Source organism: Alligator mississippiensis, chromosome 1 (genome assembly GCF_030867095.1).
Source record: "Alligator mississippiensis isolate rAllMis1 chromosome 1, rAllMis1, whole genome shotgun sequence".
In the NCBI taxonomy this organism is placed as follows: Eukaryota; Metazoa; Chordata; order Crocodylia; family Alligatoridae; genus Alligator; species Alligator mississippiensis.
This window is the reverse complement of record NC_081824.1, coordinates 327,729,711-327,751,201: the sequence shown is the minus strand read 5'-3', so window position 1 is coordinate 327,751,201 and position 21,491 is coordinate 327,729,711. Positions and strand designations below refer to the sequence as shown.

At 42.6% G+C, this 21,491-nt stretch overlaps 1 protein-coding gene across 1 annotated transcript in view; it reads left to right on the top strand.

The window, feature by feature from the left end:
• CLCN4 (chloride voltage-gated channel 4) overlaps positions 1–20,621 on the top strand; it is a 60,621-nt gene extending 40,000 nt beyond the window's left edge. The window contains exons 6-12 of the mRNA XM_059720924.1: positions 280–486; positions 583–663; positions 1,320–1,865; positions 2,639–2,825; positions 6,561–6,959; positions 13,337–13,553; positions 16,320–20,621. Coding sequence (XP_059576907.1) covers positions 280–486; positions 583–663; positions 1,320–1,865; positions 2,639–2,825; positions 6,561–6,959; positions 13,337–13,553; positions 16,320–16,410 — 1,728 coding nt within the window. The 3' untranslated portion in view covers positions 16,411–20,621. The remainder of the gene's footprint in view (positions 1–279; positions 487–582; positions 664–1,319; positions 1,866–2,638; positions 2,826–6,560; positions 6,960–13,336; positions 13,554–16,319) is intronic.
• The last annotated feature ends 870 nt before the right edge of the window (positions 20,622–21,491 follow it).

The following is a 21,491-nucleotide window of genomic DNA, read 5'->3' as shown; positions in this document are numbered from 1 at the left end:
TGCTGGTTTTTCTTTATTTTAAATTCGCAACCTGCTCATTTGTGCATGGGTGTTGTGGTGTGAGTTGCCTCATGTCTATGCATTTAAGCTGTTGCTTCTCCATGCACATGTCTATAGCCTTAGATATCCCTGCAGGAAAGTCACTTTAATTTTTGCTCATTCCCCATTGACTTCAGTCAAGCAATGAATGATTTACCATTACAGCTTTTAAATCAGTTTTGCAAAATCAGAGTTGAAGAAGTGTATTTAGTTCTTCAACTTATTCTTCCTGCCTTCCAGATAAAAACCATCTTGAGTGGCTTCATTATTAGGGGCTACCTGGGGAAGTGGACACTCTTAATCAAAACTGTTACCTTGGTGCTGGTGGTGTCTTCTGGCCTCAGCCTCGGAAAAGAAGGTCCATTAGTACATGTAGCTTGTTGCTGTGGTAATTTCTTCAGCAGCCTCTTCTCAAAGTACAGCAAGAATGAAGGAAAGAGGAGAGAGGTAAGCATGGGTTCAAATTGGCATTTTACACACTTTAAATATACTCACCCCCTCAAAGGACATACATCTTGTCTAACAAATATTTGTGTTGTGTAGGTGCTTTCAGCTGCAGCTGCTGCAGGAGTTTCTGTTGCCTTTGGTGCTCCAATTGGCGGTGTCCTTTTTAGTTTAGAAGAGGTAAGAGGCAACTGTTCTGTTATCACAATATCCATTATCCATATTCTTCATTAACCGGAAAAAAAAAAACCAACACTTTCATTGACTTCCTTTTAAAATTTTCTCAATATTTTTATTTTAGTGCTTACTGAAACACAGGAAATCTTTAATTGTTACTAGAAATAATTTGGTATTTCTTCTTACCAGCATTCTGGAAGAAGAAGAGTCTTCTGGAGTTAACCAGCCAATTTGTGTGTGTGTGTGTGTGTGTGTGTGTGTGTGTGTGTGTGTGTGTGTGTTTTCAGAATATAATCACAAAGCAAAAAGCTGTGTTCCTTGAAATTTGTAAACAAAGACTGCAAAACCTTGCTGTTGCGTGTCTAACAATTAGAACTCCAGCATATCCAGGTAAACCAGCATTGTTCAATGGCTTGCTTATAGAGTTATGTTTATTTTTCACTGTCAACAGTCCCCTTCTGAAGTTTGAAAATGCCTTGCCGTACACATGGATGACCACATTCTTATTGGAGACACACTTATGGAGCCCCATTAACGTCAAGTGTATCATTACAGACTAAACAAACTATGGTTGCCTACAGCGCACCATAAAAGTGTGTAATAAAGCAAACATTTTAAGTCCCACTAAGTTAAGTATTTACTGTTTCTGTTTGTTTTAGGTTAGCTATTACTTTCCCCTGAAAACCCTCTGGAGGTCATTTTTTGCTGCTCTTGTGGCTGCCTTTACACTGAGGTCCATCAATCCATTTGGAAACAGTCGACTGGTCCTTTTTTATGTGGAGTACCATACCCCCTGGTATATGGCTGAACTTTTCCCATTCATTCTTCTTGGAGTCTTTGGAGGGCTGTGGGGGACACTCTTTATCCGTTGCAACATTGCCTGGTGCAGGAGGCGCAAGACCACCAAACTTGGGAAGTATCCAGTGCTAGAGGTCATTGTGGTAACTGCCATCACTGCCATCATCGCCTATCCTAATCCGTACACCAGGAGAAGTACCAGTGAGCTGATCTCTGAACTTTTCAATGACTGTGGCGCTCTGGAGTCCTCACAACTTTGTGATTATATCAATGACCCAAATATGACCAGACCTGTAGATGACATTCCTGACAGACCTGCAGGTCCTGGAGTCTACACTGCAATGTGGCAGCTCGCCCTGGCTCTGATTTTTAAAATCATCATCACAATATTTACTTTTGGCATGAAGGTAAACTAAAGACTGATATAAAGTTAATTGTTGCAATCCATATTTAGTGTCAAATTTGAACTTTAGCTTAGAGCCTACAGTCTCTCTCATGAAGCTTATAGACACCTGGCATGAGGCCAGTGATGTCCATGAGAATGCGCTAATTTTGAAACACAAGATGTTCCTAAGACCCTCATAAACTTGCACTGGCTACAATGATAATGTTATAAGGATAAGCTCTTTGGTGAATCTTGTAGATTTCTTTGATTTCTTCACTGAAAAAAATATGGTTGATTCATATTGCAAAATTCAAATTGTAACTTTCAGTTGTCCTCATGCAACTTCATAAATGAGATCTCTGCTGACACTGTAGCTCAGTTCACTTAGAAATAACTGGCATCTTGTATTTATGTCTATGCTATGAAATTTAGGTTGTGAAATAATACAGTATAGTCAAGTTACACTTGTTAGAAGAATCATAACTTTGAGTTTACTGTTTAATATAATTAAAAGTTTATGAAGCTACAAAAATGGGCAGCACTTTGAAAAAAAACAAAAGCTCATCTGTAATATTTTATCAGTACATGCCTTTTTATGTATTTTATTTCTTTATAATTTCATTCTAAAAAGCAAAACTTAGGGGGAAAAAAGGTTTAGTAGTTTTTAACGAGGGAAATCTCAGACCAATGGCATCATCACTTTGGGAAATTGTGGTGTATAGTACTGTCTCCAACAAGGAACCCTAGTACACAGCTGAGATATTTTTGTTAAATTTTTACTGTATTTCATTCCAGATCCCTTCAGGCCTTTTCATTCCTAGTATGGCGGTAGGAGCTATGGCTGGAAGAATGGTTGGAATTGGAGTGGAGCAGGTGGCCTATCACCATCATGACTGGATCATCTTCAGGAATTGGTGTAGGCCAGGAGCAGATTGTGTCACTCCAGGACTTTATGCTATGGTGGGAGCTGCGGCATGCCTAGGTATAGTATGTGGTAGGCTTTGTTTTGTGCAATAAAAAAGCTGATATCCAGACATATTGTTAGCTTTTTAAAATTGTTAATAGAATTTCATGCTCTGAGTAGGTTCTGTGCTGACAATCCTAGAAAAAAAAAAATCACATGACCAGTATTTTAATGGATGTTCTATAAGACAGAAGGTAGTTGTCCATGCCTTTTATGCTTAGTACTCTCTGATAAACTGGCTAAAAAGAAGCCTAATTTTAATGTCTCAGGGAGAAGGTCATAATAAAAATAGAATTTGAATCCATCCCAAAAACATTTCTCACTTTGACAGAAATGTGCAAACATCAACCCTGATCACATTATTTCTCTTTTCAAGTTTTTCATGTCCTGTATCTCCTACAAATTCTACTTCTATTTGATATTTAGACTTGTGACAGGAAGATGTATGAATTAGGATTAATGCAATGAAATGAAAACTGAGCTCAGAGCACTAGCATGAAAATTTCAGTTTCAGTTTCCTATAGCCAATTAAGATAATCTGTGACATCAGGAACACAGGACGCTAATGTCAGAACTGGTCAGTAAGCATATGTCATCTTTTTAATCCATTTAATTTTAGAATGGAAACATTTTTCTTCAGTATCAGCAATCAAAAACTCTTTACTTGTTCATCCATAGATTTCATAGATTTCATAGAAATCCATTAGCAAGCAGTCATTTTCTTTTTTATAATGCCACCAACTACCAGGTAACAATTATGGGTGCTGACAGAAGTGATATTTGTTGCATGACTGGCCCCCTGAAATTGTTCTACGAGCCATGCCCTGACAGAAGTTCACGGTTGCAGGGCACTTTAAAAGTGTCTGATTGCGTGACAAATTAACCCGCATTTAATAAGTGTTCAGATGAAGGTGTTCCAAAGCAGAGCACTGTAATTAACTTCTGTTTTCCCTTGCATGCAAGCAGGGCTGGGCTGCATCATCCCAGCCCCACCCGTGGTGCTATCTTCAGGATAGGAGTGGGGAGAAGGCAGGGGAGGAAGCTCCAGTCTGGGGTTTGCCCAGCCTGCACTTGGTGGTGGTTGGGGGGGGAGGGGGGGCTTCAATTCACCCCCGCCTCAAGTGCAGGCTGGGCAAACCCAAGTCCCAAGCTCCCTTCCCCTGCCTTCTCTCCAACCCTGAAGATGGGTCCAGAGCTGGGAGGGGAGGGGCAGGGCTAAGGAAGAGAGGCTGCAGACATGTAGTCACTCTCTGCTGGATGACTCCAAAGTGGAGCAAATGTCTGTTGGGTTGGGTTGGGGAGGGGGGGTCGCTGTAACTCATGGCACTTTCTGTGAAGTGCTATGAGTTATAATGGGGAGTTGCCAATCTGTCAGCACCCTGTAGCTACATTGCTGTATCTGTACCAATATATAAAAAACAGCTTTTAATGATATATTTTTCCGTCCTTAAAATGGTGAAGTATTTTGAGGCTTAAAGTAGCAAATCCTTACAATTATCTTTTGAGCTGATTCAGCAACATCACTTAACAACACAGAGAAACCTACACAGTTGTTAATAAACTGTGGTTACAAAATTATTTTTATTCTATATCATAAATTGAATCAGGAAGCAAACTGCTTATAAAATGACCATAAAAACTGCCTAAACATGTGCTTGGAGGTGTTTGTGTGTATTGGGGGTGGGGGGAGAGGCATTTTAATTAGAGCAGTTTCTGGGCAGTCACTCTAATTGAAATGCCACTGTGTCACATGTATTGAGCCCCAGTGCATTTAAAATGCCCACGGGATGTTTTATCTAAATCTCTTTTGATGAGGTTTAGTTAGTGTCCCATATCCATTTTTAAACATACACGTGATGCTGTAGCAACGTTGCAGAGTTCTAGTTCTGATGCATTCTAATTAGAATGCATTGGAGCACGTGCATAGGAAGCCAAAGAGACTAGAATGAAAGATGGTATAACTAGGACTGATTTTCTTATAGAGGGATTCATAGCTAAGTTACACAAAGCTTCACAAACATGTTTTGTGGAAGCCACTTACATGATGACAGCCAAGTTACATAGGTCATACAAGGAAAGCACTACATTTTCATAATGTATCATAATGCACTTCAAGTACATTTACATAATTTGTTTGAGTTTTCCATTTTCTTGATAAGCATAATTCTTAAACATTTTATTTTCAAATTAGTAAGCATGCCTGTTGACAATTGTACATTAGTGAAAAAGTCAATAATGAAATAAATATCATCTATGTTTGCATGTTATCTCCAGTTTAGAAAAAAAGAAAGAATAAGTAGTTTATGTGTGGTATCTTTTGTATCAGAAGTATAATTAATTACTTTTGTACCCTGGGAAAAACTTCCTTGCCCCCGAAGTGGTGGGGATAGGGAGGGCTGTCTTATCTGCCCCAGGTTCCTGTACTCGGCTCCTCCAGCTAGGTGGTTCAGGTTTTATCTGCCCAGCTTCTTTGGACAGGTGGTGCAGGGCTGTATCAAGTTTGTGGATGATCATGCTTGTTCATGCTTGAAGATAGGCTACAGATACAGGTGGACCTAGACAAGCTGGTAAATTGAGCAGATTGGAACCAGATTAAGCTCAACATTGAGAAGTCTAAAGTGCTCCATCTGGGGACGAGCAATCCCCAACATACTTACAGGCTCAGTGGTGCCAACCGGACTATCACCACGACTGAAAGGGACCTAGGGGTAAAAATAGACCATAATATAAATATGAGCCATCAGTGCAATGCTGTAGCCAGCAGGACAAACAATACTCTGGCATGCATCAACTGATTCATCTCAAGCAAAACCAAGGAAGTGATTCTTCCACTTTACTTAGGATTGGTGAGACCACAGCTGGAGTACTGTGTCCAGTTCTGGGCACTGCACTTCAACAAGGACATGGAAAAGCTTGAGAGAGTCCAGAGAAGAGCCACCCCTATGATCAGAGACTTGCAAGGCAAGCCACATGAGGAAAGGCAGAGTGACTTGGGACTCTTCAGCCTAAAATAGAGAAGGCTGAGAGGGGACTTGGTAGCAGCTTACCACAACATCAGGGGAATACATCAAGGGCTCAGCGAACAAGTGTTCACCAGAGCACCCTGGAAATCTTCAAGAGGAGACTGGACGGTCACCTTGCTGGGGTCACCTGACCTCAGTTATCTTTCCTGCCTAGTGCAGGGGGGCTGGACCTGACGATCTTGCGAGGTTCCTTTCAGCCCCTTACAATCTATGAATCTGCCTGACTCTTATAGCCAGGCAGTGCAGGCTGCTTGAGCCTGGCTTTTTGGTCAGGTAATACAGGCTGCTCCAGTCTAGTTGCTCTAACTGGGTGATGAAGGGCTGTTTATGCTGCAGCCAAAATGGGGGGTTGGCATCATTCTGTTTACCCCTCGAAGTTAGAATCTAAGGCTGTGTCTCCTCTGGTCCTCTCCTAGTTATGCTTGTATCAGTTAGGAGTTTAGACTTGCATGCTCTGAGGGTGTGTTAGATTATTTAATTCAAGTGATCTCCAAGTATTTATTACCTTCCTTTCAAATACTAAGAGAGTTTGGGCTGAGCCAACCTATTGGAAACCATTTCTAATCAAAATTAGAGCAGATGAAATTACAGCAAGTGAAAAAGACACCATTACTTAGAGTGAAAAGGGAAGGGGTTGGATCACTCTATATACTTATGAATACAAGAGACTAAAACACCAAAAATGTGACTTAGTTTTGAGGGGGAGCCTGAATGATCTTTCTTTTGGCAGGTGGAGTTACAAGAATGACCGTCTCCCTGGTGGTGATTATGTTTGAGTTAACTGGAGGCCTGGAATACATTGTTCCTCTAATGGCTGCCGCTGTAACCAGCAAGTGGGTAGCAGATGCCTTTGGAAAGGAAGGGATCTATGAGGCACATATCCACCTGAATGGTTACCCATTTCTGGATGTTAAGGATGAGTTTACACACCGAACACTGGCAACAGATGTCATGAGGCCTCGGCGTGGTGAGCCTGCCCTCTCTGTCTTGACACAGGATAGCATGACAGTGGAGGATGTGGAGACATTAATCAAAGAGACTGATTACAATGGCTTTCCAGTGGTGGTTTCAAAAGACTCAGAGCGCCTCATTGGATTTGCACAGAGACGAGAATTGATTCTGGCAATAAGTGAGTAAAATGTATCAGTATTGATGCAATACATATTTGAATGGGAATGAACAGGAGGTTAGTGAAGTTATGTAACCCTTAGCAATGGCTAAATAAAAAATCAAACCAAACTTTTCCTCCCAGGGTGAGGAGTGCTATGCGAGTCCTTATGTAGAAAGATGCTTAGTGGCTTCTCTGCTACAGCATACCTGTTGGCAGATCTCCAGGGCCTGATTTTCCACTCTGTTACACTGGTATGAACCTGGAATCATTTGATGGAGTTGAACCAGTATCAGGATGGTATAAATTAAATCAGAACCTGACTAATAGAATCTCTACTCTCCAGCTATATAAAGTCTCTAGTGACTTCTGTAGTGGGAGTCCACAGGTAGCTGTGAGCCCAGCTACTACATGCAAGGCATTGGTTCCATGGTGCATTAGTTTCTGTTATCACATCAGGTCACATTTATTCTTAGTTGCAAGCATTCAATGCTGGTTAGAAAATTTCCAGCAGAAAGCTTGTCTATCAGAATATGCTTATTCATCAAAGTCTACACTTTTAGAGGGGATGGTTATGTGGAAGCCACATTAGGCAGAGGTCTAATGGAAACTTGTTTTAAGGTATGTTTCCTGCCTGGTTCCTCTGAAGCACAGGTTTCCAGGGGCCCAGCTTTTCAGAAGCCTGCCTGATAGGGATAATGTGAGCTCTGGCTTCCAAACTACCATCTCCTCAGTAGCCTGAGTCCTCAGGCTTTCCATGGTCCATATGTCTGGTCTAGTTACCGTGGTAGTTTGCTCCCAATTCAGGACCATCAAGGTTTCCAAGGTGTATAGCAGCACTGGAGACAAGCCAGGCAAACTTTGTGAGAGTTGGACACAAAGGCTTTCCCTTTCTCAGGGAATGTTGACATTTTTGGATTTCATTTAAATTTGGAATGAAACCAAATCGCAACATATCAAAATCTCCTTGAAATGAGATTACCTTTTAAATAGGTCTATTTAAATCTTGCAGAGGCTGTGACCCTGTAGACCCTGTGCACTCAGAAGAATGGAGCAGGGGAAGCTCTTGAGCTCTTTAGAAAAAAAAAAAGAATCTGTGAATAGAAAATATGAGCTATTTTGATAATTGGCATTCCTACGTACAAGGACTTTTCCCAAAGCTAGAATAAAACTTGACAGCATGCATGATCTGAAAGCCAAGTGCTTTTTTTTTTTCAAATGTTCTTCTGTATTAAAGGGATATTGCCTAAATGATTAGATCTTACAATTAAATTGATTGTTAATAAGTATCCTTCAGTCATTTGATTCCCACACTTCCCCCTTCCAGAAAAGCTGTGATACCAAAAATATAAAGTATTAGGAAGGGAAAAACTCTGTGTTTTATTTGGACCTCATTTTACTGCTGTGAGTTTAATAATTCTAGATACATTATAAAATGCCTAAAGTTTGTATCTTATTGTTTTCTTTGTAAATATTTTTAAAATGTCTTCTGTACTCTCTTGCAGAACCTTAATACATGTCTAGGATGCACTGAGCCTCTTCTGTGGCTTTCTTGCACTTTGTAGCTAGGGACAGAATACATAAACTGGTATAAATAATCAGAAACCAGTTCACATCTGTAACACAATTAAAGTTAAGTGCACATAAACCACTTTCAAAATGGCCAAAACAGGTTTCAGATAAACCTGGATGGATGCAGTATCAGACTTAACTGATTTAAGTTAAATTGGTGTATTGAACTTATGTCGCAGGTGCCTTCCAGATTCAAGTTAACTCACAGTCCCCCAGTATCCCAGCATACTTTGCACTTCCCCCACAAACCTTCCCTCAGAGGGTGGGCAGGCTAGGCTTGGCTCAGGCTGTCTGCTCCAGCCAAGCAGAGAGGCATGCTCTTGCACCCCTCAGCTTCTGTTCTGAGCCCCTGCAGGCATATGACTGCATTTCCAGAATCAAAATAAATGTCTGCTCACTTGCTTATGCAGCTTAGACTAACCTGTAAAGATTGAATCAATTCAGCTTCAGGCTTTTTGACTGCCTGTACTTAGCCTGTGTAGCCATGTAATGCGTGTTACACTAGCTACCACTGTGATTTGGTATTCTTTTCCATTTATTTTGCAATCATGCCAGTGACTAGAAAAGCTGCATGATTATTTTAAAAGAACCCCCTGAAATGGGTTTGAAATGTCAGGAATAAAACCTTTTGAAACTGCTGCTGAACAAGCAATCTGACTGCTTTGTATGCTGGGAGAGGTGAATGTGTGGTCCTGTCTAATTCTGCACCATTAATTAAGAAATTAATCAAAAGTAAAGCTGCCAACATTTTTTATCCAAACTATTTCCCCACTGGAAAATGGTTACTTTGATCCCCAAATTGTCCATAAGAAAAAAAAAATGCTTTCTGATCAGCACTATTAAAAAGAGTGCCTGACAGGCCTGAGGCAGAATCAAGAATTAAAAATCAATTAAGAATTATTACATGAGAACCCCAACCCCCAGCAATGGCAAGAGAACAGAGCCTTGCCCAGAGATTTGTTATTCAAATCTTTATTGGAGGCAGAACATGCAGGCATCTAAAACCTCCTACGTGTAGACAAACAAATCAGTTTCACCCGTAGAGCAGCAGAGGCTCTTACCCACCACTTCAGGGGAGAGTTGCTGGGTTGTCACCCTTCCTACATTCTCTTACTGTTCATTAGCATTTCCAAACCCATTGTTAGATATTCCCTTATAGTATTTTAATTATGAAAACATTGATTAAATAAGCATCATAGGGGGCATACTTTTCTACCTTTTTTCTCCTGAATAGTTATGCTTAATTTCTTAACCCAATGCTGCAAGTGGAGGGGGAATGACCTGGCCCAATGGTGGGGAGCGGCATGGCCTGGCTCCAACTTGGCCTTGCAGGGTAAGGAGGCATAGCTTGGCCCCAACCCAGCCCCATGGGTGGAAAAGGACATAACCTTGCCCTAACCTGGCCCCTGGGTGGGGAAGTGGTATGGCCCAGCTCTAATCCAGAAGCAAAGGGGTCGGGGGTGGTGATCTGGCCCCATAGGGGAATGGTGCATAGTCAGGCTCCAACTAGGCACATGGGGCTTGGACTTGGGGATTTTGGCAGAAGGGAAGGTGGCTGTATTAATGGTTACCACTCCCGTGCCACCAAATTTCCTAACCCATGGGGAGACCCACGGGCCCAATGAGATGGCTCTGCTGGCCACATTTGACCCGTGAGCTGGAGGTTGAGCCATCCTTAGCTAGACAAATCCTAATGCCCTGGGAAAGTGCAGATGTACCAAATCTTATCAATCTTTTCTTCAGAGATTTAGCTTTCCTAAAATACCCAGGACTTATCTAATTGTAATACTTTTCTTTCCCCTTTTGCTGAATGATGACTGCAATGGGGAGTAAATGCAGCTATTTGGAAACCACACAGTTGATCTCACATCACACCACTTGTATCAGAAACTTCTGTCAGATTCATGTTCACACCACACTGATTCTAGGTGCTGCTCTGTGCATAAGGTTTGTCTCTTTGTATATCAAAATACTGATTTAAGTTGAGTAGTTACCTGGATGATGATGCAAAGGACAGAGAAAGCTGTGAGTCACCTGCACAGTACAGTACTAGCATTTTAGCACGTGATCTCTTTTGAAGTCTCCAAGGCTGCAGATGAACAAATTAGCTAAAAAACTGATTCTACAAGTGTGACTTCTACGACAGTGGGTATTTTGAAGGACTTCAAGCCATTTTCAAGCATGGCCCAATGTATTCCCTCAGTTAGGATCTCATTAGCCACCTCAGTCACAACCAACTAAACCACACATATACATGACTGGTCTTTTCCACACCGCGGACATGATATCTGATATCATGCTAGTTATGAAAGAAACAGGGATTTTTTTTCTGGTTGCAAAAGAATTGAAGAGTCAATTCCCATTTTCTTACTATCAATGTCAGTGTAATCACACTACCTGGCCACGACCAGGTAATATGTCTTAAATGTGATTGCCTTTAATTTTGGAAACATTTTTTAATGCAGTACATTTTTTTGGCTGTGAGAAGCTGTCAGTGTACAATCAAAGAGTAACCTAGATCTGGTAGGTTAATGTTTGAGGCTTATGTGATCAGGACTTGGTTCATTTCCATATTTAAAGGAATTAATTTGCTTTCTAGGCAAGAGTCTTTTCCTATAAATCTCTCCATTTTAGTACAGTCAGTAGTACTGAGGCTGCTTTGCTCCTTGGGCTATGTTAGGTTTGTTTTGCATATGCACTAACTGCAAGAATAGGTGTGATTATTCCATTTTACCACTTCTCTGACTTCCCACATCTTTTAAACTGTATAAATATTGCCACTGTTGTGGTAGTACTCAATTTGGTTCAGTCTTACTCTGTCATTTACAGGAACACTTTATCTAGATAGAAATTTTACTTCCAGGTAGAAAATCAGGGCATTGGTCATTCAATGTCATTCATACCATTGTCACTGCTAGTTTGGAAGCAGGAGGTACTGGTTCTAAAGAAATGGTAACTAAAATGCCTGTGTTATTTGCTTTGAGTGTAGATCAAGGCGGGTAAGCAACTTGCTCGCTTATTTAAGCTTCCTTACATAAGGAACAATTCTTATTTTGGGTCAGATAAACCATCTTCAGTTAGGTGAATGCAAATCTTGTTACCATGACATAATATGGCAAAGACCTGTGCAGACACATCCACTCTTGAAAATGAGATGTACAAATCAAAACAAGACAAGGCAAAGTTAACGTTGTTCCTGTAAATTGCAGTCGGATGTGTAATATGTAGGGTGAGAAGGTTGAAAGTCACATGCTACAGTGATATTAGATTTGAACCAGAGAAGTTCTGATTTCAACAATATTACAACAGAATGATCTTTAAAGGGAAAATAATGCAGCTGAATGTGTTGGAAATCATTACTGTCTGCATATTACAAGTCAAAGAAGCAGGTTTCTGTACTTTGATTGATGGAAATAAGCTCTGAGAATATATACATTTGCATCAAGTATGAGCTGCTGTACCGCTCAAGAGTAGAAGCAACCTGAATCAATCAAAGGAGATCATTCTAACCATTTTCTAAGATTTGGGATGAAAAAAAGACCCATAAGATATGTTTAGGTGGTATCTATCATCATCCCTGGGATTTCATCTCTCATGTTGTTAGCACCACATGCAGCTGAACAGGAAGCGAGCAGCCAGTGAGGAGAAAAGTACAAAGAAGATCAGTCATTTCTAGTCTAACAACAATTGTTAAAGGCATACATTAAGGTGGAAGGCACAGAATAGTCATAAAAGCCTAGCATGCTGCCAGTTTTAGTTTGTAGTTGGATCAAGGTGCCAGCAATGGATTTTGAATTGGAATATGGTCAAATACATGATGTATTTGAATTCATTTTTCCTACTATTGCTACTCTTTTTTAAAAGCAGGAATACCATCTCCCCTCACACTTCTCCCACACTAAGTCTAGATGCCTAAGCTTCATGTGAAGAGTATTGAGGCAAGCAGAATCTGTTCCATATCTTATGGGCAGAGCAAATGGCAGCTTGGTAATAATAACCATGTCTCCTACACACTCTTTGAATTGTTGTTCATTGTCAGATTACGGTATAGTGGTCTAGGCCCACCGGCTGTTCCCTTCCCTCCACATCGCATACCCCTCAGTCTAAATCAGGTGCACATTAGAGACTGCTCACTAAGTATTCAACAAGTTCCACATTTCTGCCATGTCAGAGCACCCCCCTACCTGGACACCCTGAGTGAATTTTGTACATTGGGGTTGCATTGTGTAGTTTGGTAAATCTAATAGTGTCAAAATATTTGAATTTTCAAACAACGACCAATACCCTCTACAGGGCTGTCCAACTTTGGCACAGCTGGGAGCCAGACCCTACAGAGCGCATGCTGCAGGGCGGCCACCTAGAATACCTCCCTGCCACCTGGAGTGCACTAGTAGCACATGGTCCCTAACTGCAGGTAATGCCAGTGGCTCCCAGGAAGCAGTGGTGGTGTGTGGCTCCCCTGCCTGCTGGACACAGCCAGCAGCACAAGGCTCCCCACTGTGTGGGCTTCAGTGGGAGAAGCAGCAGGAGAAGTGGCTGCAGGGGCCCACGGGCCACATGGGCTTCCATTTGGACAGCTCTGCCCTAACACAAGAAATAACACATTGGAAAAGAGAAAGTCCCAAGCAGAATAAAAAGGGGCATGTTAATGATGCAATTCCGTTTGCATCATAATATCAATCCAATTACTATAGTGGTCCCATGAGATGCAAAAGATTGCTCTGTATTTCCTTATTCTAGCACCTTGGCATGTGAAGAGCAAAGAGAGGATGTGTCAGTTATTATTGACTTTGGTCTAACTTTTGCCTTCTTTCTTTGTCATACAGAGAATGCACGACAGCGTCAGGATGGAGTAGTGAGCAATTCCATTGTGCATTTCACAGAAGATCCCCCAGAGCTCCCACCCAACAGCCCTCATCCTCTGAAACTACGGCGCATTCTCAACCTGAGCCCTTTCACCGTCACTGACCACACACCGATGGAGACAGTGGTGGACATCTTTCGGAAACTTGGACTACGACAGTGTCTTGTCACTCGCAGTGGGTAAGTGCATGTACATGTGAGCCAGAATGATCAAATACCCTTAAAAGTGGAGGAAAGGGAAATAGCTAATTTGCTATAATAATAAGCAATAATAACATAGTGTTTTCCCTGCTCAAAGTAATTTATAGACAATAACTAATTAAACAATCACCTATGAAATCAGTTGGGTAAATATTATTATTTATTTTTTTTGGAGGCATTGCTTGCAAAGAGTTTGTTTGCTCCTAGATTCCCAGGCAAGCTAAGATGGGTGTGAAGTACTTATCACAATGTAGATGGCAACAAAGGAAAATAAATCTGCCCAGTTTGATTGTGGTGAAAATAGAAGTCCTTGAGTTAAAAGTCCAGAAAAAGCACACAAGGAAAAAAAGATTAGGAGCAATAATAGAATCAAATGGGTGAAAACATGGTTTTGTCTACATTAGGGAAGTTCTCTCAAATAAATCAAGCTGGTTTTAGAGGTCTATACAGCCTTCCTCCCAACTTTAGGACAGCCCATTTGCTTCTGTTTGTGTACATGGCCTGGTAGCACCCCAGAGCAGCTTTCAGTAGGCAGGTCCCCTGCCCCTCCACTTCCTTTTTGCACTACTCTTACATTCTCTTAAAACAGAAGCCATATTACATTTCTATTAGGAGAATCATCATTCTCCTGGTACAAATGAGAAACATGAAAGTATTAATTGAATTTCTCCTGAGTTTCAAGATAGTTTGCAAGGGAACTTGTATGCTGCCTTTTTGGTCTGGTCCAGGAAGAGAGGGGATCAGCAAGAGCTGCTCTCTGACTGTTACTCAGCTGGGGACTGTGTGTGGGGAATGGGCTGGGTCATTTTCCCCATTGCTCCCTGTCTCCTCCTCAAACCAGGCAGTCTCTGATATGGGGAAAATAGGGTGGGGGGAGCTCCCTCTGGCTTTCCCTTGCTGTCCTTGCTGCTCAGCTGAGCAGTGTGGTAGGGACTGCAAAACCCAGGAACTGATAATCTGACATGGGGAGGCTGTGTCCTCAAGTCTAGGTCCTGGTCCCAGTTGGTTTCCCTTGGCCTCTGCTGCCTCCTAGGTAGAGGTGGCAAAGATATACCATGGAAGTGGTGGACTCGAGTGGAAGAGCAGCTCCTTGCTGTTCCCTGCTCACTCTCCAGACCAAAAGCAGATCCTACGCCCCATGCTTTCCTCAGACCAAGATCACGTCAGCGTCAGGAGGGCACGAGGAGAGGGGAAGAGTTTCAGGCTGAATGCCTGTACTGCTCCCTCTCTCAGAAACATTTCTAGTGTTGGATGTTCTATTAATTTTTTACTGCTAGATATGAAGGCCTGTTTGTGGCTAGATTATCAAGCTGGGCCCTGGGTTGCATGCTCCAATAGCCTCTGCTCACGTAATTTCTGGTCTCTGGGGCACCCAAATAAGAATCAGTGGGTGGGGCTTAGTTTGGGTCCAGACAGAGACTTTGGAGACTTTTGCATGTGCTCTGGTGCTTTGTAATCAGGACCTGTCAGAGCAGACTCAATCTATCGAGTCTGCTGGAGTGTTCTGCTTAGATGCTGCAGTGACTCATGTGTTCAGCGTCCTGTGTTTCAAGATGGCAGCGGGGACACTTTAACTAAAGCTTGTTCAGCAGTGTCCCTGCTGCCATCTTGAAATATGGGGCATTGTATACATGAGACGCTGCAGGCGTTTTAATTAGAGTAGCTCTCAGGAGTTCTCTAAGTAAAACACCCACCCCCTCGCCCCAGAGCACATGAACAGATGCCCTGTGTGGACATGCTCAAAACGTCTTGGGGACACAGTGCAATTCAAGATCTAGTGATTACCTTTTTTTACAAATAGGCTATCAAGATTTGAGCTATCATTTTCAAACTTGGGTGTCTAAAGTTTAGGCAGCAAAATAACAATTGCTTCTTTCAGAAGTGCCAAGTATCAGTGTCTGTTAGTTGACTGTGTGTGCCCAGGAGCTGTCAAAATAAGGTTTAAAGTGTTTCATTGGGGACTCATGATTCTGGAAAAAAAATCGTTCTTGGTTTTTAGCTCTAGCAAGTCTTAAAGCATTAACCACATGTTTTGTGACTGAAGTGAAAAGCAAGATTGCTATCAGAATGATGTGGTTCCAAGCTCCAATGTCTAGAAGGGTTCATGAGCTGGGAAAGATTGCTACCTGGAAGTGTGAAAAGCTAGGAAGTTTTCTGGCCCCTCAAGATTCATGAAGATATTGGCCCATCCAGGCAGTCTCTGCCCGGCTAATCAAGGATTATTAAGGGCCAAATTCCAAAACTCGATACCTCTTGTTGAGTAGCAACTTCTTATTTAGTTTCACAATTGTCAGAGTACCTCCCTGAATAGTAAGATACTCTTGAATGAGAGTGAGGCTCTCAGAATTTTAAAACACAATATATGTTGGCATTCTGGGCCTGGCTAAATTTCTTAGGCACCACTTAAACAATGTAAGTGGTACTTCTGTATAGTGTCTTGTGCTGCTCACCCTCTGCACCAGGGTATGGGGGTGGGAGTGAATGGTGTGAATTTTACCCCATATAATTTCTCATACAAAAATGTATGACATTGATGACAGTTCATTTTTATAATATACAATGATAACCACAATAGTGAAAAACACATTTTCTAGGATTTTGTTTTGTAAATATTATCATTCTTTTTGAGCAACGACAGCTGTGCAGGTTCATATGAGATATATGGAAGCTCTTAAAAATGCACCTACATCAGGACAGGAAAAATGGATAACTGCAACCTTTTCTTTCATTTCTTTCTTCTTGTAGGAGGCTGCTGGGCATTATAACTAAAAAGGATGTCTTGAGACATATGGCTCAAATGGCAAATCAGGACCCTGAATCTATCATGTTTAACTAGGCTGGTAAGAGGAGATGGAAAGAAATAACTTTGAAGGAATCTCTTCCAGAGTAATGTAAAGGCTACGTATGGCATTTCATTTTGTTTAAAGAGAAAAAAAAGTGTGTGAGGACAGGCCCAAGCTATGACAGGGGAGTAAATGCAGGATGGCACTTAATTAAATCAGGTAGGCAATTCTGAAACTATACAGCTGCAAAAATCAAGCTGTGTTTCCTTAATGAGTTTCCTAACAGCTCAGTTGGCATGGATGGAGGAGGTGTAAGTAATATGGTGTGTGGCAACAACCAGCCAGGAGCACCAGAGGAATACACCAACATTCACAACAACTCACTAGACAGAGGTGAAGACTAGAAAACATATTTATAAATAAGCGAGCTTTGAGGTCTAAACTAGAGAAATGAGTGTGTAGGAGTCATGTTGATTGTTTTGTTACTGAAGTCATGGTTATTTATTTGCTACAGAATTATACGGAAGTATTTTCATGAGAAAAAATCATCCTATTTATGGAGAAATTTGTCATTTCCATCTATTTTTGTAAAAAGTAATGTGAAATTAAAGTGGAATTAAAGCTGCAAGAATGCACTTTAGTTCACCACCCCCTTACCCTCTCGTCCTTTGCCCCCTGCTTGAAGCCATTCTACTTAAATACCAGTAGTTCAGTCATTCTGTCACTCAGCTCTCTGTACCTAGTGTTCAAATGCAGCAACTAATTGATTTGTAAAGATTCATTATTTCTCTATGCAAGTTTTGCATTTTTTGGTACTGTATTTAGTATTACGTAATTTACTATTACCCTGGAGAGAGTGCAAAAGTCAATGGGAGTGATGTGTAAAAGCACAGAGGAACGAAACCCAGCTTCCACTGACTCTAAATGAGAGTTGGGTGTTTCTCCACAATGTCAACAAAAGAAACATTTTTTTCCACAGACAAGAGAAACTCTGCAGTGTTTTCTGTCTCCCATTTAACTTCTTATCCTTTAATTGGCAACTGTCTGCATTTGCTAACAGGTTACTTGTGTTTACCCTAACAGGACTAAAATTGCCACTTTTTAAGGCAGCTTGTGCCATGTATAGAATTCCAGTTGCAACCCTCCACAGCACCCTGTTTGGACAAGGGGTCAGAAAAGCAGTTAAGATTTTGCTTTTGCTGTTGTCGTTATCCTCTTTTTCAATTAACTTCACATAAATGTAGGTTTAAAAGCTTGTGGTAGGAAAGAGATCTGAGTACATTAGGGTGGCAATGCTAAACCTTCCAAAGTTGATGCCAGGGTAGATGCAAAATGTAGGCATTTTTTCCTCAAAATCCCATTTTGCCTAAAGACATCTAACTGCCAATTGCACAGATATCAGATCCTATTCCCATCTGTGGGACTAAATTTGTCCTTATGAGCATGCGTGGAAGGGATTCTCTAGAGCCATTTATACTCTATGGTTAAACATTTTCAGCTGGGCAAGTATGTATCTCTGTAAAAGGCCTTAAAAGTATGGCCAGAGAAAAAAAATGGGATGGGTAGGGTGGAGGGAAGGGGGTTGGATTCTCTCTCATACCTTTCACCATCCAGTAGCCCTAGAGGTTAGGCCACTAGCCCAGAGAAAGGTGCCCATCACCCTGAGGAGATTTAAATTCATGTTTCCCACTTTTTAGGAGAGTGCCCTAAACACTGGGCTGTGGGCTAGAAAGAGCCAATTGTATCCTCCATCTAACTCATAAAAGCTGGCCAACCAGAGGGATAAGTGAAGCCAGAGGAAAAGAAAAGCAGGAGAGTCCTGCTTCTGTGGCTTTAATGGATAAACAGTGCCCTGGAAGACAGGTGAGGGCCCTAGATTCTGATCCATGGCCCTCTTCCCTCTTTCCTCCCCTTGCTGATTGAGGATAGGGGTTACAACTGAGGGGACTCCTTCCTTTACTGGGAAGGGCTGCCTCTCCAACTATTTTTGATAGCATTGGTTACAAGATATGCTAACATATGATCTGTTAATGGTATTACAGTAGTAAACAATTAGCAAGGGCTGTCACTGCTGCAAAGAAACAATAACGTGTTCTGACTTCAGACTGGTGTACCTGTTTGAGGCAACTCTGGCAAAACAAACAGTGAATACAAACTAATCTGGTACTAGTTAGGGTTAACAGCTTGGGTTCAAGCTGTGGGTATCCTGTGGTTTTAAACTTAAGGTGTTCATACCCCACAGCCCCCCAAGTCTATCTATACAAAGACTTGTTCATGGAAACATGCAACAATTTTCTCTCCAAGTCACAAAGGTGTGATTAGAGCAGTGGTTCTCAACCTATTTTCTAGGGCTGTGCGAAATAGTATGGTTTTGTTTTGACTTCTGTTTCACCATTTTGATGGGACAGTGTTTCATTTCATCATTTCTTTTCATTTTGAAGCACTGTTCTGTTTCATTGTTTCGACGCATTTCGATGTTTTGCCCATGGGCTATAGTGGGGAATCATGAAAATGCCTATAACTTTGTCATTTCTTGCCTGATTTTGATGAAAATTGCAGGGGTGGTATCCCCTTTTGAGGGCATGAAGTCTGCCAAGTTTTAAAGAGCTAGGTGCAGGGGTTTCTGGGAAACCACACCTCAAACTGCTAAAAGCAAAACTTGTGTCACTTGCCAGCAGCGATAGCCTCCTGTTATCTCACACGCAGATCTGGCCCGTGCCCTCAGGAGCACTGTAGGGCTGTGGCAGACTCCTCCCAGGGGCGCGGGCCCCCAGATCTGTGCACAGGATGACAGGAGACTGCCGCTGCTGCCTGGGACCGGTGCTGGGCACAGCCTGCACCTAGCACCGGGAAGACTGGTGCTGCTGCTGGCCCCAGGCACCATTGGCAGCCTCCTGTCATCCTGTGTGCAGATCTGGGGGCCTGCACCCCTGGGAAGAGTCCAGCAGTGCTGGGAGGGCAATTTGAGTTCTGTGGGGCTAGCAGAGCCACTCAGAGCACAGCCCTGGCTCTCCCTGCCTCCTACTGCTGGGCTGCACTCCAAGTGGCTCCACCAGCCTCATGGAGCTCAGCCGGGTGGCTGAACATGGTGGGAGATCCAGTGGCGGAGCCAATTTGAGTGCAGCCCTGGTGAGCACAGCCCAGTGGTGGGATGCTCTGCAGCCCCATGGAGCTGAGCCTGGCAGCCGGCAGCGGGACGGAGTCACTGGCCAGGGCTGCACTTCAAATGGTTCTGCCACTGTCTCTCCACTGCCAAGCTCAGGTCTGTGGGGCTGTGGAGCCTCCTGTGCTCACCAGGGCTATGCTCTGAGTGGCTACACCACTGGCTCTCCCTCCACCTCCCGTCACTAAACTTAGCTCCATGGGGCTGGTAGAGCCACTTGGAGTGCAGCCTTGGCTCCGAGCACAGCTCGGCTGCTGGAGGCTCCACAGCCCCATGGAGCTGAGCCTGGCAGTGGAAGGTAGTAGAGAGCCAGTGGCGGAGCTGCTGAGTACAGCCCTGGCCAGTGGCTCTCCCCTGCCTCCCGCTGCCTCTGTCACCAGGCTCAGCTCTGTGGGACTGGTGGAGCCACTCAGAGTGAAACTCAGTGGCGGGAGGTGGGGGAGAGCCAGGGCTGTGCTCTGAGCGGCTCCACCAGTCCCATGGATCTCAGCCTAGCAGCGGGAGGTGATGGGAGAGCCAGTGGAAGAGCCACTGAGAGCACAGCCCTGGCCAGTGGCTCTGCCCTGCCTCCCACCACCAGACTCAGCTCCGTGGGGCTGCAGAGTCTCTCACCACTGGGCTCTGCTCACCCAGGCTGCACTCAGAGCCAGGGCTGCACTCCAAGCGTTGAGGGACCACCTATCCCCAGATTACCTTGTCTTCACTGCTATTTTAACTGAGTTAAGAACACACTTCCTTGCAGTGTAGCCATCTCTGGAGTTATAAATTACATTTTACATCATTCCCTTCACAAGCCCTTTACCATACTATTCTCAGTCAGTGTTTTCTATCAATATATAGTATGCCCAAAATGCATTTCAGGAGTAATGGATACAGATATAGATCTCAGTCATACATATTTAACCAATTCCGTTGATCTGAAGATGTAGTCATAGAGTCTGGTAGTCATTTCAACATTTGGATACATACAGACATCCGGGGAGGTTAGATTCAATTTAAAAATGGCCACCCAATCTAAGCTAAATTGGGAAGGGCTTGGGGAGATTAGGGGGGCAATTACGGTCTGCAGGGAGGGTTGGAAAGAGATTGGGGGCTGGTGGGGTCTGTGGGTGGGGCTTGGGAAGAAGTGGGGAGGCATGCATCGTGGGGAAAAAGAAGTGGGGAAAAATGCAGCCCTGGGGCCCAGGCCAGCAGCTGGGCTTTCCCAGCCCTGGAGCTGGTTCAGAAACTATACAGAACATTAATTAGATCAGTCTTGCTAGACCTGATCTAAGTTAGACTACCTCTAAGTTAGGGTTAACTTAGATTGGGTTCGCTATTTCTAGACCAGTCTAAACTTCCTAAACTTATGTATGGTTTGAACTTTGATTGACCTAACTAGGGATCTAAGTGTAAAGTCTGAACCTGAGTTAACTAAGTTAGATCAGGTGGCCGTTTTTAACATGATCTAACCTTCCCCTAATCTTCGCGAACATCTATACCTAGCCATAATGTTCAATATATGCAACTACAGTTCAATGCTGGCTTTCCAGTTATTGGACTAAGATGATGTTGAACTGAGTAGATGAATACAATCTTTGAATACTGAAAGTCTAGTATTCACACCATGGTTATGTGTGAACCATGGTGGTCTAGTATTCACACCATGGTTATGTGTGAACTGTGCTCAGTTATACCCAACTTGTGATATGTAAGTGCACTGATCTGCACCAGGAGGCCTTTGTTACTGTGCAAAACATGGGTAATATTAACCAGACCTTTCTCTGACTGTCACTGTAATAACAACTAATTTTTATGGTGGAATGAAGCAGACAACAATACTATTCAGGAAGTGTACAAGACCCCTATATATTGATTGAATAGTAGTAAATATTGTTTTGACTTGTTTTTTAATTGTAAAAAATGGTATACATATGTTGCACCTTATTAAAAATGAAGTTTGAACTCTATTTTTAAAATAAAACACACAGT